This window comes from Poromitra crassiceps (genome assembly GCF_964638095.1).
Source record: "Poromitra crassiceps genome assembly, chromosome: 22".
In the NCBI taxonomy this organism is placed as follows: Eukaryota; Metazoa; Chordata; class Actinopteri; order Beryciformes; family Melamphaidae; genus Poromitra; species Poromitra crassiceps.
This window is the reverse complement of record NC_139647.1, coordinates 14,260,325-14,278,489: the sequence shown is the minus strand read 5'-3', so window position 1 is coordinate 14,278,489 and position 18,165 is coordinate 14,260,325. Positions and strand designations below refer to the sequence as shown.

The following is an 18,165-nucleotide window of genomic DNA, read 5'->3' as shown; positions in this document are numbered from 1 at the left end:
ATCAATTGTGGTAATGTGTGTATGATTTGTGGTGATATGTATAATGAAGATGTGTTATATCTGTTATGTACCTTGTAATTTATTATTTATTGTATTGTTTTGTTTGTGCCCTGGGACCGCAGATGGAAATGAGCAATTTGCTATAATCTGGTGCAAAGCATATTTTCTCTCTGAGATCAATGGTATCTTCTACACATGGTCCCTGACAAATAAACTTAATACAACTAAACCTAAACCTCTATTTTTTATTCAACCAGATAAGTCTAACTAAGGGCAATATGAAGGACAAAATGTACATGAAACTTAGTAACAAGCCAAGCAACAAAAAGAGCAAGTTAGAAAATATACATCTGAGATTGTGACCTTTGGTCTTGTTAAAAATATTCATATAGAAATGCCACAGCATTTAACAGCTGTTATATAACATATATATATACAGTAGGCTATGCTGCAGCAGCATGTTAGCAGAGACCAAGATTTAGACCCAAATGGGATGTCACCCAACCCCCAACCCCTGAAATCAAAATGAACCAGATTAGATGTCTGAACAAGTTGGACAAACATTTGACAAAAGCGGTATGTAAAAATAGATTGTGTGATGTCTGTCTGAAAGCACTTTCTTACTGCAAACAAGATAACGTGGGGCACATTGGAATGTGCATGCAGGCATGTTTGATAGGTAGCCTGGTAAACCATACCCATGACTCATGTAGAGCTTTAGCCTGCTGGTAAACCATCCCCATGACTCATGTAGAGCTTTAGCCTGCTGGTAAACCATACCCATGACTCATGTAGAGCTTTAGCCTGCTGGTAAACCATACCCATCAGTCATGTAGAGCTTTAGCCTGCTGGTAAACCATACCCATGACTCATGTAGAGCTTTAGCCTGCTGGTAAACCATACCCATGACTCATGTAGAGCTTTAGCCTGCTGGTAAACCATACCCATGACTCATGTAGAGCTTTAGCCTGCTGGTAAACCATACCCATCAGTCATGTAGAGCTTTAGCCTGCTGGTAAACCATACCCATCAGTCATGTAGAGCTTTAGGCTGCTGGTAAACCATACCCCTCGCATTCGCTTTCATTCTGTCCATCTGTTTGGCCTCCAGCCCATCCAGTGATTTCAGCGGGTGGGAGTACTTGCCTTGACAGACAACTCCTTCAGCCAATCGTCGCCAGATCCACTTGAAAGAACGGCGAAAACGTCTTTTCCGCCGAGAAACTCTGCTGGCGAATACTCTTATTCCTGTTGACTTGTTATTGAGTTATATATTTCTGTAATAACTGCACGTATGGCTGTGTTGTAATGTACTCTAGTAACGCTAACGTTACCGCTCGTTGCTTCAGGAGACGCCATTATTGTTTTGCCAGCGGGGGGCCTGTATTCACGTCATCAACTATTTGACGGCCCGTTATGCTGTCAACTACGGCGCAGTCCCTGTTTGGCCCACACGCAGAACGCAGTATGGTACCAGTCCCTGTTTGGCCCACACGCAGAATGCAGTATGGTACCAGTCCCTGTTTGGCCCACACGCAGAACGCAGTATGGTACCAGGCTAGCAGAGCTTTGCCTATTCCCTCTCTTCCTCTTTGCAGTCTTCATCCAGCAGAAACTCGCTGATCTCCTCTCGCATCTGAGACCTACAGAACAGAATAGAACAAAGTGAAGAGGAGCAGAACTCTATTATTAATCTGCAAGATATATATATATATATATATATATATATATATATATATATATATATATATATATATATATATATATATATATATATATATACATATACAGTATATATATAGATATTAGAGATGCGCGGATGAGCTTTTATGCCATCCTAATCCGCGTGTATGCATGAACCGTCCGCCCGCCATAAATCCGCACAAATGATTTCATACTATTTATAGATCCACGCCCACCATGCACCCGAAACTATAAACGCTATAAAAGGAGCGAACTTACGGTTTCTGCTGCCATTGGTGCGATCGCTGCAGTTCAAGACTCCAAATAAACTTCCATGCTGTATTATGTCCAGTCCACCACTTGCCCTCATGTAGCTTACTCGGCTAACGCTATAGCTTTAAGTTTAGTTTACTTGATTGCCTCATTGTATGGGAAGATACGAACGCGTCTTCTCTTCTCCCCAAAAGTGGGGAGCACATGGCTGAATTGTTTGGTTTACGGCCGTGGGTCCTTTGGGGGATCTACAATAGGCGACTAAGAATGTGCCTGACGAAAAATGTAGCTTAAAATACGTTCATAGACTAGAGAACGTAACTAATATTATTTTTCCTCGTTAATGATACATCGTTTCAACCGCCCGCAACCCATCCGCTATTAATCAGAATGTTTATTTTTATGATCTGGCCAGGAACGCACAAAAAGGTGTGGACCAAAGCAACTATGATCTGGCCAGCCCAAGGGGCAGGATATCCGCGGTCAGCGCGGTTATAATTGCGGCCCGCGCATCACTAATAGATATATAGATATATATATATATATATATTATCGCTCAGCACTCATTGCGGTTTCTGCACTGCACTTCTCAGAGATCACCTGTCAATCAAACAGTGTGGGTGGTACTGTGACAACCTTTTCCTTGAATTTTCAGTTTATTCAGTTTCTGTAGACCTGTGTTAATCTCTTTTCTTTGTCTGTTCAGCTCATGCTACATGCTACATGGAACTACCCTGCTCTTGTTCTGTTCATTCCGAACAAATTGTACATAAAACACATAACTTCCTGTGTGCCAGAAGACGTTCCGCACGCAGGAAAGACCTAGCCACCCCCCCCCCCCCCCCCGCCCATCGCTGAAATCAGGTCAAAACTGTGGCATCGCTTGTGTCATTTTGCCTAGTAAACAAAAGTTCTCCACAGATGATTTGTTGAATGCAGCTCAGAATTTTGAAACCAATCAAAACTCTGACTCACCTCCTGTTCCTCCTCTGGGCCTCTGACAAGATGTACTGAGGGAGAACCTCCACTGAGGACTGGGAAGGAAACGGATGCATAAAGAACAGTGATATGGCAACACACACACACACACACACACACACACACACACACACACACACACACACACACACACACACACACACACACACACACACACACACACACACACACACACACACACAGAATAGAACCGAATAAGAGGAGAAAATACAGCAGGACAGGAGTAGCAAAATGTCAAAATTGTGTATGTCTTCATTTCATTTCATTTGTTTTTTTGAACACCAACAAACAGGCTGTCTGTGTGTGTGTGTGTGTGTGTGTGTGTGTGTGTGTGTGTGTGTGTGTGTGTGTGTGTGTGTGTGTGTGTGTGTGTGTGTGTGTGTGTGTGTGTGTGTGTGTGTGTTTTCACCCACCATGTCTTTGATGGTCAGCTGACAGCTGTAACACAACAGTGTCTTTAGCTCCTTGGTCTCTGGAGGCCTGTAATATGACAATAATACAGGTGACTCAGTGCACACCACAAAAATAGGCTCTATGAAGAGAATCACTATTTATTAATTTTATTCAACATGAAGCTAAGATAAATTATCATTGATAAAGATCATTTCAGCATCATACTTGCACTCTGCTTGACCTTTAGTGTCCTATAGCACAAAATGACCATCATCATAGTCAGCTGTCAAAGCCACTTTTCGCTCTATTTGGCGCTTGGTGGGTCCTGAACCATGAACACTGATGAGCCCTTCTCATCCTGATATGCTGAGGAAGGCCTTTTATCAATATGGAGAAGTACACACGGATACCGCTGAGTTTCTGTCACAAATGCAAAATCTCAATATTTACTTTGAGACCATTGCAAGACTTTAAATGAAATATTCAATCCGACTATATATATATATTCTATCCGACCAGGTGGTTAAGTGCATTCATCTGGCATCGCAGGTGTAAATCAGTCCCTCCCTGAGGACCAGGATTGAGAAAGCCACTGCCTTATTATTGTATACAAAAGAAGTTATAGAAGACTTACTTGACAGAACAGCAACCTCCTCCACCTCCTGATGCCCCACAGCCTTCACCTGCCACAGAGGAACAGCACTGTCCCGGGGCAGCAGTCGAACCTGCGACCCCTGGAACTACTACGGACCACAGAGGGAACAACTCTTATTAGGGATTGAAATTTCATGAGGCTCCAAGCTGCTTTATAACTAGGACAGAATACAATTCTCCTCTTTAGTTAGCATTTGCTCTGGTGGTGGTATGGAAAAATGTTTGGAGATGGCAACCCAATCTAGGTATTATGAAAATATTATTGACCATGTGTGTAAAAAGAAAGAACGAAAACTAGAAATACCGCCTCACGGTTGTATGCCTCTGCCAAACAAACCAGCAGTCTACATCCATGTCTGTCCAGACTCATATAAGCACAAATACCTACAAGCACAGTGGTCAATATGGCCATTCAGCCTTATGGCACTTTAGGCAATGTTTGGGAGTACCTCAACAACACAGCAGTGTTTCCCATACATAAAGGAATTTGTGGCGGGCCGCCACAAAAGGATTTGGACCGCTACAAAAAGATGTTGACCAATTTTTTTTATTTTTTATTTTTTTTACAGTGCACCTGAACGCAACATGCAAGATATCCGCTGAATAAGTGTCCAATAAATGTTCATGTCATTCTGGCCAATACTTCTGTTATAGCGTTTCAGTCTGGAATATGGAATATCTTTCAATAATCTATGATTTAGCTGCTAAATTGTCAAATACCGCCATCTGCTTGCTACCCAGGCACTTATGTATGTACTTAACCTAACTAACTTAATCTAACTAACTATCCGGTGTGCACAACACTGTCAGCCTAAACTCCGGCTGACACCCCAAAAACCGACAATCCGCTACAGAAAAATGTATATTGTTTGTTTATTAACTGGCCCCTCGCCTTCTATCATTTCACGAAAGTGGCAAAGCAAGTTGAGTATCCCTGACCTATAGGGAGAAATTTATTTTGTCATTGTAAACCCAAAGCACAGTAATGGTGACATGTTCTTCATAGATCTAGCCTTTTAATTTTGCTCTTAAGCTTTCTCAAAGTACACCAAATCCATGCATTTTACTTTAAAATGTTTAAAAAAATCTTGTGGGGGCCCCCCCCGCACCCCCCTAGGGGGTCTGCGGTCCCCCACCACAAATACTCAAAATCCTGTGGGAAACACTGCACAGCTAATCGTTTTCAACATGGAGAATGGTCCTACCCCGACCGCAAAACCACCCACACCCCCCCCCAACCACCCCTGGAACCCCGACTCTCTACGACCTTCCTATCCCTATCTATGGCCCCTTTTACCTAGCCCTGCCCCCTTTCCTTGATGGAATCGTCAGACATGCGGCCACAGTGACTTTGAACTTTGACCTTTATCAAATCTAACCTAGGGTCAAACTGCTCAGTCTGTTCAACGTTTTGTTCTGTTACTGTAATTGCCCCAATTTGGGGCAATTACAGGGGTGTCCAAACGTTTTTGAATGGGGGCCAGATTAGATCATGTAAAAGTACCGGGGGGCCAGCTGGTTCTCGCATCATATGGGTTACCAAAAGAAATCACATACAATACAATTGTACTCTAAGGACTTTGTTTGCCTTCTGAAAACATTAGTTCTGCCTGTGTTGTTCCTACTTGGTGCTTGTCTACAAACTGTATGACAGTGCTGTCATCGATACTGTGCAGACTGCAGAGGGCCACAGAAGATACTGTGCAGACTGCTGAGGGTCACAGAAGATAGATCGTATATTTGGAGAGACAAGCTGCAGGCCGTTTAAAATTGGCCCCCCGCCTGGACTTTGGACAACAAGTGAACATGGCAAAAAGCAAACTTTGTCATGAAAATTTCTCTTTGAAAAGTTTATTTTCATGCCATTGCAAAAACAAATCTATATCAGCAAAGTGTGCTTAATTTTGTTCCTTATATGAAATTCAAATTTCACTCATATTTCTAAACAATTGTGTTCCCTGATCATTGGGATAAAGATGAGCAGCTTTCTACTCATCATCACTGCTTGTTCCATGGAGAGACTAGATAACAGACATGAGTGGAGGTTAAAACTGTGTGCATACCTGGGATCAGTGTCGGTACCCGAGTGCTGGCTGCTCCTGGAGCTCCTCTTAGCGAGAGCTGCTCTGAGATCAGCGTGGCCTGGAAAGCTGAGGCCTTTTCTACTATAGGGAGGAAGGGAGAAAAATATCTGGAGCTAATATTGTTTGCGGGTACAAGTACTACGGGTATGTAAGGGACAAAATAGACAGGTCACACACACACACACACACACACACACACACACACACACACACACACACACACACAATAGATATACAAAGTAACTTTAATTTATTGTATTTGAAGGAGTAAAATGATTGATACGAAGGTACACGCATTGAGCTAACATTGGAACAACAGTTTTAGTCCAATTCACATGCTTTATTTCTGTTCCATTTGATTTCTGAATCAACCTAGTTGGCTCGGTCCCAGCAAGAAGAATTTGAATCTTGTCTCAGGGATATTCCTACTTGAGCTATACGCCACCATATAGTCACATTGCCTTGAGCTTGGTCAATGCGTAAACCTTCGCTTCACCAGACGATACTCACCAACATGAGTATCCAAGGCACACAAACAGAGGAGACACTTGTCACAGCTGTCAGCAGCAGAGGAGCTCTGAGGGCGACATGCTGTCTGGAGCTTCTCACTGGTCCTAGATCACACATTGAGTTCTTCTCAATGTTTGAAATCACCTTAGCCTCTGTTCACACCATACATACGCCAAAGACACGCTGAAGCTGAGCTCACGCTTAACCGGTCACACAAGAAGCACTCTCTTTTCCTCAGCGCCTCGCTCGGCGTACGGCACATATATATTATATGAAGTATATTAACACGGCACATATATATTATATGAAGTATATTAACACGGCACATACTGTATATATTATATGAAGTATATTAACACGGCACATATATATTATATGAAGTATATTAACACGGCACATATATATTATATGAAGTATATTAACACGGCACATATATATTATATGAAGTATATTAACACGTTCACTGCCAATGACGAGTTGAGACGTCAAAAAAATCGTTTTTTTTTTTTTGACGGTGGGACGTTGATCTAACCCTTTTACGTCTCCTATACCAGAATTGGAGGTATTGAATGTGTATAATCTATTTTACCGACCCACTGAGTGGCGACATGTCTCTCCACAGTAGAAAGAGGCGAGCCAAAACTGGAGGGAAAAGCGCGAGGAAGCCGTTCTCATACAGTAAAATGGATGGCGAAAACGCTTTCGTTTTCGCGCTGATTGCTGGCGGTGCGGGATTGCAAATTTGCATAATAGATTACGGGTGGAACACACTTTGAAACACGCAGCATAAATATGACCAGAATCGCAAAAGCTTCATCAAAGCTCTCAACCAAAACTCCAAGTAACGAGCGAGTCCATCCAGACTTCCTCAAAGAGCGGCCGCGCAGACAGGCACAGCAGCAGCAAAGCAATGAGCCTGGTGACGCGAGGTTAGAGCAGCAGCAGCAACGAGCTTGTGACACGGCCGCTGCAGCCAAGAAGACACACACGGAGGGAGGAGTTGGAAGCAGAGGGGGGTTTCCTGCTGTTATGGAGGAAATTACTGTTCAAAACTATTGTTTAGATGTCTGACGTCTTACTGATGCCAAAAATGAATGGTTAAAGTGACTGTTCTATCGAATTTCACAAAAAGCCGTTTATCTCAGAATAATTTTTCTGACGCTGAAACCATGCTGTATTCAACTGCTAATGCTTACATAACTACTAACTCTACAAACTAACTCTTTTAGACAGAGAAAGCACACATTCTATTAGTTCTTTTGAGATATTGTGTGTTCACAAAATCTTAGCAGAAAAGAATCCTCGGGTCTTGAAAGATGAGCCAGAATCCTCAAAAAAACCCTCTGGCAGAAGCTACCTACAGTAAAAAAAAAACGGCTGGCAGTGAATGTGTTAACACGGCACAAGGGTTCATGAAGCTTGATTTGGCAACAAATATATGGTTGATGTGGATTTTCACTCACACCTACTTGTCTGATCAAACCATAACTCAATGGATCAAACACACACAGTCAGGTGACACAGAGTCAGGTGACACGGAGTCAGGTGACACAGAGCTCCATGCAGCATGTACTCCACACAGCCCCTCTGCTCCTCTCTGCTTTGAGCAGACGAGTGAGTGGGACGAGAGAAACAGAAAGGAACATGTGGAAGCAGGTTTAAAACAGCCCGTTGTGGGACTATTTCGTCCAGAAAGGCGACAAAGTACGATGTGAATTGTGCGATGCTGCTCTTTGAGTGCCAGGCAGAAAACAAAACATTTCTCCTCTGACCACGCCCCCGTGCAGACTCCTCCTCGGACCACGCCCCGTGCAGACTACTCCTCTGACCACGCCCCCGTGCAGACTACTCCTCTGACCACGCCCCCGTGCAGACTACTCCTCTGACCACGCCCCCGTGCAGACTACTCCTCTGACCACGCCCCCGTGCAGACTCCTCCTCTGACCACGCCCCCGTGCAGACTTCTCCTCTGACCACGCCCCCGTGCAGACTCCTCCTCTGACCACGCCCCCGTGCAGACTCCTCCTCTGACCACGCCCCGTGCAGACTCCTCCTCTGACCACGCCCCGTGCAGACTCCTCCTCTGACCACGCCCCGTGCAGACTCCTCCTCTGACCACGCCCCCGTGCAGACTCCTCCTCTGACCACGCCCCGTGCAGACTCCTCCTCTGACCACGCCCCATGCAGACTCCTCCTCTGACCACGCCCCCGTGCAGACTTCTCCTCTGACCACGCCCCGTGCAGACTCCTCCTCTGACCACGCCCCCATGCAGACTCCTCCTCGGACCACGCCCCGTGCAGACTCCTCCTCTGACCACGCCCCGTGCAGACTCCTCCTCTGACCACGCCCCGTGCAGACTCCTCCTCGGACCACGCCCCGTGCAGACTCCTCCTCGGACCACGCCCCGTGCAGACTCCTCCTCTGACCACGCCCCCGTGCAGACTACTCCTCTGACCACGCCCCGTGCAGACTCCTCCTCTGACCACGCCCCGTGCAGACTTCTCCTCTGACCACGCCCCGTGCAGACTCCTCCTCTGACCACGCCCCGTGCAGACTCCTCCTCTGACCACGCCCCGTGCAGACTCCTCCTCTGACCACGCCCCCGTGCAGACTACTCCTCTGACCACGCCCCCGTGCAGACTCCTCCTCTGACCACGCCCCCGTGCAGACTACTCCTCTGACCACGCCCCCGTGCAGACTCCTCCTCTGACCACACCCCGTGCAGACTCCTCCTCTGACCACGCCCCCGTGCAGACTCCTCCTCTGACCACACCCCGTGCAGACTCCTCCTCTGACCACGCCCCGTGCAGACTTCTCCTCTGACCACGCCCCGTGCAGACTACAGAGACATATGCTTGGGATACATGGCGAGGTGAACGCGATCCAACACAAATGAATGCTGCAGTCTGCAGGCAGGCAGTGGGTAACGGCATTTCTCGCTTAGGCTTTCTCCGGAGTCCGGACCCGGTCCATACTTTCAATTGCTCCGTGTTTTGAGAGATCGATCCCCCCCGTGTTTCAACTAACACGCGTCTCAACACGCGTCTTCCACATGGACTGTGAAGACCCCACTTGTTTGTGTGAAACCATTTGTTAAAAGTAAGTCATCCTCTCCTCCTTTCCTCCTCTCTCTGGCTCTGTCTGTCTGTGTGTGTGTGTGTGTGTGTGTGTGTGTGTGTGTGTGTGTGTGTGCGTTTGTGTGTGTGTGTGAGAGCAGAGCTGAACGATCGCTTCTGCGCGGCTTGAGCAAGGCCCGAAATTAAACTTGTGGCTTCAACGTAGGTTGAGCGCTGCCCCGGCGTATGGTGTGAACGTGGGCTTAGAGTGTGCCGACACTACTACTGCTTTTCATTTGGTAGAAAATCGGCCTCAACCACACTTTGTACTGATCATTTAAACACTTAGTTTGTACTGATCATTTAAACACTTTGTACTGATCATTTAAACACTTTGTACTGATCATTTGAAAAAGCAAGTGTACACGCATGTGAACGTGTTTTGTGTGTGTGTATTTCCCATACTAACCTGTAGATGGTGCTGACAGTCGAGGGAAAGTCAGCCTGGAGTTTAGTGACAAAGCTCTCTGTAAGACGCTGGATACTGACCTTGTCTATCGTCTGTGGGATAGACAGAGAGACTCCCTCAGTATGTCTGTGAGTTGATGGTGACCCTCCCTCAGTATGTGTGTGAGTTGATGGTGACCCTCCCTCAGTATGTGTGTGAGTTGATGGTGACCCTCCCTCAGTATGTGTGTGAGTTGATGGTGACCCTCCCTCAGTATGTGTGTGAGTTGATGGTGACCCTCTCTCAGTATGTGTGTGAGTTGATGGTGACCCTCCCTCAGTATGTGTGTGAGTTGATGGTGACCCTCCCTCAGTATGTGTGTGAGTTGATGGTGACCCTCTCTCAGTATGTGTGTGAGTTGATGGTGACCCTCCCTCAGTATGTGTGTGAGTTGATGGTGACCCTCTCTCAGTATGTGTGTGAGTTGATGGTGACCCTCCCTCAGTATGTCTGTGAGTTGATGGTGACCCTCTCTCAGTATGTGTGTGAGTTGATGGTGACCCTCCCTCAGTATGTCTGTGAGTTGATGGTGACCCTCTCTCAGTATGTGTGTGAGTTGATGGTGACCCTTTCTCAGTATGTGTGTGAGTTGATGGTGACCCTCCCTCAGTATGTGTGTGAGTTGATGGTGACCCTCCCTCAGTATGTGTGTGATTTGATGGTGACCCTCCCTCAGTATGTCTGTGAGTTGATGGTGACCCTCCCTCAGTATGTCTGTGAGTTGATGGTGACCCTAGTTTATTCATAAATGCCAGGTCAATTTAGCTCTCACAGGGGGAAAAAAGATCTTATGATGATATTATTGGTTGGATATTATTTATAAGGTTTAGGGTTAACCCATATATATATATATATATATACAGCATATACATATATATATATACATATATACAGCATATATATATATATATATATATATATATATATATATATATATATATATATATATATATATATATATATATAATATCCAACCAATAATATCACCATAAGATCTTTTTCAACATTCCTAGGTAATTGCTTGGCCTATTATTAGTTCCAATTGGCTGACATCTTACCTTAGTATCCAAGCTGGGTATGAAGACAGATGGAACTTTGTACATGTGGTTGTAGAAAGAGATTTCTTTAGCAGAGTAGTCCCTCATTGGCCTCACTGTTATGATGTCACCATACCTGGGGTCTGAGAAACCCTGCAGACATCCATGCACGCACACGCACACGCACACACACGCACACACACACACACACACACACACACACGGTTTAAAGCAGAGATGCTCTGTATAGACATGCTGTCCATTGGAGTATAATAAAGAACCAGGCTAGAGAGAAATACCTATAGATATATCTATATATCTATCTATATATATATGTGTGTGTGTGCAAACAATTAACAGTACAAGTGAGTCAAAGACACAGACAAAACAGGCTTACAAAACATACCGGTACACAAAACAAACCTATACAAGACATACACGAACAGAGACAATAGTAAGTCTGGTAGTTAAGCAGATGTGCAGACATGGGGGTGGGGGTCTTAGACATAGGTTGTATTAAGTCCACGTGAAAGCCATTGACTGTCATGTCAGCTCCCAAAAAGTGAAGCCAAAACATCTTGATCGCCCCCTTGTGGCTGGTATATGTCAGTATAGGTCATATACTGCTCCCTCCATGTTAGCGGAAAAAAACTGAGCCAAACTAAACCATGAAAGTACACATAGAAGATTTCCCCCCCAAAGATGGTTTCTGTCATTTTAGGTCGTTCTTATCACGTTTATGTATGTTAAAGCGCACATTTTTCAGAAGGTTGTTTCGAAATAGTTATTTGACAATATAAAAAGTCATGATTGACAGCTGTGACAGCCACCCTCAAACCTCCGTCAGACTGCGGCACGGCTGAGGGGCTCAGCCTGACTGTGCAGACTCCGGTTGCAAATGACGTCAAACAAGCAAGATGGCAGCTTGCTGAAATGAGATCGTTTGGCTTCACTTTTGCATAGCAGTAGGAAGTAGAGACACATTGCCCATTTAATTTACAGTCATTGGTAAAAGCCCTCTATAAATTCATGTCTCATTCTTCTCTCACCATGCGGGCACACACACACACACACACACACACACACACACACACACACACACACACACACACACTCAGACACACACACACTCAGACACACACACACACAGACAGACAGACAGACACACACACACACACACACACACTTACCGTGTCTACAGGAAGCTGTGCTCCTCTGCCCAGTGATATATTAGCAAGTAGTTTGACAGCCAGTCTGGTACAGTTGTCTCCTAGCATCAGTTTACTGTAGCCTTCAGTACGAGCTGTATGGACCAGCAGATGCCGTCTACAAGCAAAACACACAGAAGTTATTGTGTGTGTGTGTGTGTGTTGTGCTAAATTTCTCAGAGTGAATTCTATGTGAAAAATGCATTCATTCATACTGGTAAATCTGAGAAGGTCCAACGCTGACAAATGACAGATGATTGTATCAATTCATCAAAAGTACAGAAAATATATCAAACTAAAAATATCAGCAGTCATAAAGTATGGAAGTCTTTTGGCCTCTTTATTTAAATGGCAAGGTAATGTCTATGGAAACTTGGCAATTGGCAATTATTTGCATTATTATTTGGATTAATAATAACAATAATAATAATATATAATAATATTAATAATAATAAAATAATAACAATTATTTGGATTAAAAATTTAAATAAAAGCTCAATCAATTGCATTTAATATTGCCTGATGTGTACATTAGGTACTTCAAGGCATGAGTGTGTGTACACGTGTCCCACCTTAAAGTGTGCAGTAGGTCCTCTTTGGCCGTCAGTGTCTTCACGGAGCCAAACAGTTGCTGCAGTGCTTGTGTGTGTGAGTCCTGGATGCTGAGCTCTGACAGGTGGGGCTGCTCCTCCGGGCTGACACAGTGCCGCTGGCTGGTCTGAATGAAGTGATCGACGGCGGCTTTGTAGGCGTCGGCTGGACGCTCCGGGCCTGAGGAGGACGCCACCAGGACTGAACTAGGAAGCTGAAGGACCTGACGGGGAGATTGGAGGACACGTTTAGACTTGGATTAAAAAAAAATCCATCAAAAACTATTTTGGAAGCACACATCACACCAGGAATAGGGCTGGGTTAAAAAAAAATAGATATATCGATATTGAATCGATATTCATGTGAAGGAACATACGTTCCAACGTATCATAAATCCCAGTATCGATCTTTTAAAATGCATTTTACAAAAAAAATTATAATAATAAATAAATAAAAACATAGGCTATAATATTATAGGCTGTGTGTGGTAGTTAAAACATAGTTTCAAGTTGACGTTTATTTATGTTTGTAAATTGTAGTTGAAACAAAAACATAAATACTGTAGGCTACATGTGCATTGTGCATGCACCATGAGCCAGATGTACAGACCTCAAATCTGTTTGCACTATAATGTTTGTGAACTGGAAATGTTCATGAGCTGTATTTTATTTTATTTTATTTTATTTACAAAGCATTTATACTTTATGAAAGACTGTTTACAACCTGCTGCTGTTCAATGATTCTGTTGTATAGTGGAAATCTAAATTTGTTTGGCTTCTCACAGAAGACTGTAAAGAAAGAGACAGAAGACTGTAAAGAAAGATAAGATGTTGAATGACTATGTTGGTCATGTTTAAATCAAAAATAATTACATGATGTAACTGCTTGCTTTATGGTCAATTCTTAATGTAAATATTAATATTTTTTAATAATGCACCAGGTTAGAGGGTTCCTTGTATAATTTACAGCATTAGTTCTTTGAGAATCTCTTCCATTATCAAAGCAAAACTGGTATTGTAACTAAAATATCAATATCGATATCGTATCGGAAATCGTATCGACTTGGGACCTTGTGTATCGGAATCGTATCGGGAAGTCAGTGGCGATACCCAGCCCTAACCAGGAGTAATCAGAACCAGTAGCCAACATCCTATAACCTGATTCTGTTAGACGGGAGCGGTTAAGCAGATGAAGGAGTAGTGTTTTTACTATTTTATCAAATCAATGTGTACCATGCATGCCATGGGCTATTTTACAGAGACCTTCCACATAGATAAGGGACGGGTGTACGTTTTGAGCTGTGACTCATTTCTACATCATGGGAACTATTTCAATGAATGCAACTGTAAAAAAAGTGTATTGACGTGTAAAATAATTTACGTTCTAATTAGCCTATGAATTTCATTTGTCATTGCTGCAACAGGGTGTGCTGGAGGTGTGTGCATCTCTCCGATGTCCAAACAGACCTGTTCCAGAGATGTCATGTGGTACGGGAAGCCAGTGGCTTTAAACACAGACTGCAGTTCAGCGACTACCCTTCGTCTCTCCTCCACACACTGACCTACAGCACCACCCTCTGGGAAGACACACAGAAATTTGTTAGGGGCATATCTATTTGCAAAATAACGAAATGACCTACAAAAAAGGTGGTAACGTTCAGTCAAAGTTTGATAACCTTTTATGCGTAACATCTATTTACCATCGATGTAGACAATCCCAGGTATGAACCTCAACTTCTTGTGAGCACTTTGACTCAAACCCTGGGAGATAGAAAAGCTTTAGTTTCCATTTGTGTGAATATGAATAAAAGACAGAGAAGTCAAAAAGAACACTGTACAAGGTCATACATGTTCAATCAAGGTCATACATGTTCAATCAAGGTCATACATGTTCATTCAAGGTTACAGTTTGTGTTCGGTGACGGTCATAATGTTCATTTTGGAAAAACAGGGACTTCAATCTGCCATTCACGTTTTGTTCATCTTCCATGATGTACCCACTTTCCCAATTTGAGCTGGCGCTACTTGCTACGGGAAAATTGAAGATGGATGCGAACGGCAATTTTGAGCAGGACATTTTTCAAACAGAGGTTTTGGATTCTGGTTACCAACTGGAGCCACATATAATATTGTCATTGCAAAGGGCTACAGAAAATCTCTTATTTTTCATCTTATTGACCCCCGCACTGTATAGGCTATTCTCTGCCATGTTTTTTGTTATATCACATTTTCATGACATCAGTCTTCTTACTTACTACGAATATAATGCTAGTGACCTAGTATCACTCAACATAGTGTTAGCATGAAGCACCAGAGCCAACAATCTACCACACATGGATGATTTTGATTCCTATGTTCTCATCACTTAACAAGGAAGTGTACCAAAAACATGGCATATTCCTTTAACGCCAACACCTCTACCCTCTTGTGAGAGAAGATATGATGATGAATATATCATTTGAAAGACAGATGGAGAGAGAGAGAGTAGATAGACGGGTCAACCTCTTGGACTTGATTGAGCATGGAGCAGGAGGAAGGACCTCCAGATACAGCCAGCAGCACCTACAACACAGAAGAACCAATCACAGTTCTGGAAAATGGGGTAGATGCTGTACCACACACACACACACACACACACACACACACACACACACACACACACACACAGAGATGCACAACAACTACATTATACACACCTTACCTTCTCTCCAGGAAAAATGATCCTATTTTTGCCCAGCATGGCCCTGAACTTGTGAATAAAGTATTCTTTGAAGCAGCCACTAATATCAGAGACACAGAGGAAAAGTTAGTCAGTAACATACAGTGAAAACAAAAACAAATTCAGAGAAGAGTTTGCATGGAATTCACTTATAACTTGCTAGAGGCCAGAGGTCTATACCACGAAGCAAAATTAGTTGCTTAGCGAGCTAACTTCAGGTTTAACCCTGGGTTTGCCGTGCTACAACGCTAGTTCACTTCTTACCGAGATAGATTTCCATGGTAACTTATGCTTCACAGCTAACCTGGTCTGGAGCAGGTTCAGTTGCAAGGATAAGATTAAACCTTAAAAGGCACCACCCACGAACCAATGAGCTTCCTGGAAAATCGGCAGTTTGGAAATGGCCAACCCCTTGAAGGTGCACGGATAGTGAGGGGGGCTCTCAGGAGAGAAAGAGTCTTTCGTGACCGCCAAAGACCCATTTAATCCTACAGAAGACTATTTATACGAGAGGTATGGCTTCTCCAGTGAGGGATTAAGATATCTGTGATATGCTGCAGCCGTACTTTGCAAATGTGACCCTCCGTAGCCATGCCCTAACTGTGCCACATTATGGTCTGCATCACCCTGTGCTTTTACGCTACGGGGACTTTTATATGTCGGGGATGCTGAAAACCTCTGCAAAAATACTATCTGCAGGACGATTCATAAAGTTGCCTGTGTACTAACGGAGCTACTGCCCGGATTTGTGTCATACACGCAACAGAATACTGTATAAGCAACACATTCATTTCATGGGAATCACCCGCGTCAAAGAGCATACGTCTCCAAAGCGCACCGTGTGCCGCAACGGAGATGGCTGAACTTCGGTGGTGAAATCAAGCAAGCTGAATAACGTACGCATTTAGACAATCTGCAATTGTTTTGCCAGCCCTCCTTTCTGTGATTATTATGTGCAGCAGTGTTGTCTTTGGTAATAGGCTACATCTCTGAATTCTTCATATTTCCTTAAGATTATGGTTTGTTCCTCCAGCGTGAAGTATTCATTTTTATTTGCTCCCAAGTAGGGCTGACCCAAATGCTTCGAAGCTTCAATCGATGCCATTGGTAATCGATTTCCAAATCAGTATTCGAATGCTTCGTTTTTCAGGTCCTGTGTCTAGAAGGGTCTATTGGCTTTTTTCACCTCAGCCATTTTGTGTCTAAAAGGCAGGAAGTAACACAAGTGCAAGCAAAACGTTAACGACGGCCCCGGCAATGGAACACTTAAATGGATTTGGATTGGAAGTTGGAAATCCTCATTAATGTTTGCTTGCACCTGTTTTACTTCCTGCCTTTTAGACACAAACTGGCTGCTGGTGAAAAAGGCCCATAGCGACCAATGACAACATAGGCATACAGTAAATACCAACATGGTCCATGTGTTACCTGCAGAAGGCATCTCCTGCCCTGATGACCAGAGCTGCCGTGTCCTCTTTACATTTGACACATTTCTTGGAAACACTGAGAAAAGGGAAGAACAGCAGCCATCATGAAAACCCGCTTTATGTTACGACACAGTGTGATGTGGCTTGTGATGAAAAACAAACGAATAACAGAATAACAAAACACCAACATAACTTTAAAATGTATTTCTTATTTTTTAATAGAGTGAAATGAATAGTGAATAAACTGAGTTGAACTTCAAGCACCCAAGTCATTCTTCAAGTTTCAAGCGAGTCCAACCTTGTGGAAAGGCTGAGTTCCCCTGGCATGCCATGTGTCGCCTACGTTACCTGAGCACTTCTGGACGCTCTAGCTGACCATGGTAGTCTTCTTCATCCACCTGGCACATTGTAAAGCTGGCAAAGCTAACGTTAGGGCAGCTAATGTTCAACTAAGCAATTTTGCTAGTGTACTTGTAAAATAAATACAGCACTCAGCTCAACCTGACAATCATGAAATTGCAATCGACTCTTGTCTTGATGTGACGGTCGGTAAAATGTTGAATCTTGAGGTTCTAGTACGTTAACTGGTAGCAGCAAACTCCTCGTCTGTCTGTGAGTAAAATCAGTGAAATCCACGTAACGTTAATAGCTTTATTCCTGGAACAAAACAGTATCGTGTGAGATGTTATCGTGTGGGACGGCTTCAAGAGTTGTACAACACGGCCCTTTTTGATGACGTATAATAAGCGCCGCCAATTTGTTTGTGTCAAGTTAGCAGGATTTTTTCTCCAGCAGGAATTTCACTTCCGGTTTAGTGATTTTTTTTGCCTTCAAAGTAAAAGCATGACAAAAAAAATTGTATCATAAAAATCGGATTTACTTTCGCAAGTCTCCACAAGCTGGCTAATTGAAAATTAAATACATTGTTGGGGGAGGGGGGGGGGGGATAACCTGGAACGAGATATATTTTTTCTTTTTTCTTAAAGGGTAGTCTAAACGATTGATTCTAAAAATACTTGTCTTA

The 18,165-nt window shown here is 43.6% G+C and overlaps 1 protein-coding gene across 1 annotated transcript; it reads right to left on the bottom strand.

Annotated features, from left to right (window-relative positions):
- On the bottom strand, positions 1–17,734 carry ctu2 (cytosolic thiouridylase subunit 2 homolog (S. pombe)). The gene is made up of 16 exons (XM_083658035.1): positions 17,490–17,734; positions 17,143–17,217; positions 15,697–15,775; positions 15,498–15,557; positions 14,696–14,756; positions 14,463–14,572; positions 12,978–13,219; positions 12,388–12,523; positions 11,219–11,350; positions 10,122–10,213; positions 6,596–6,699; positions 6,065–6,163; positions 3,982–4,090; positions 3,368–3,434; positions 2,931–2,989; positions 1–1,642 (listed from the first exon to the last, which is right to left on the bottom strand). Exons 1-16 carry the CDS (start codon positions 17,546–17,548, stop codon positions 1,573–1,575), a joined length of 1,554 nt encoding a protein of 517 aa, XP_083514161.1. The 5' UTR covers positions 17,549–17,734; the 3' UTR covers positions 1–1,572.
- Between the last annotated feature and the right edge of the window lie 431 nt (positions 17,735–18,165).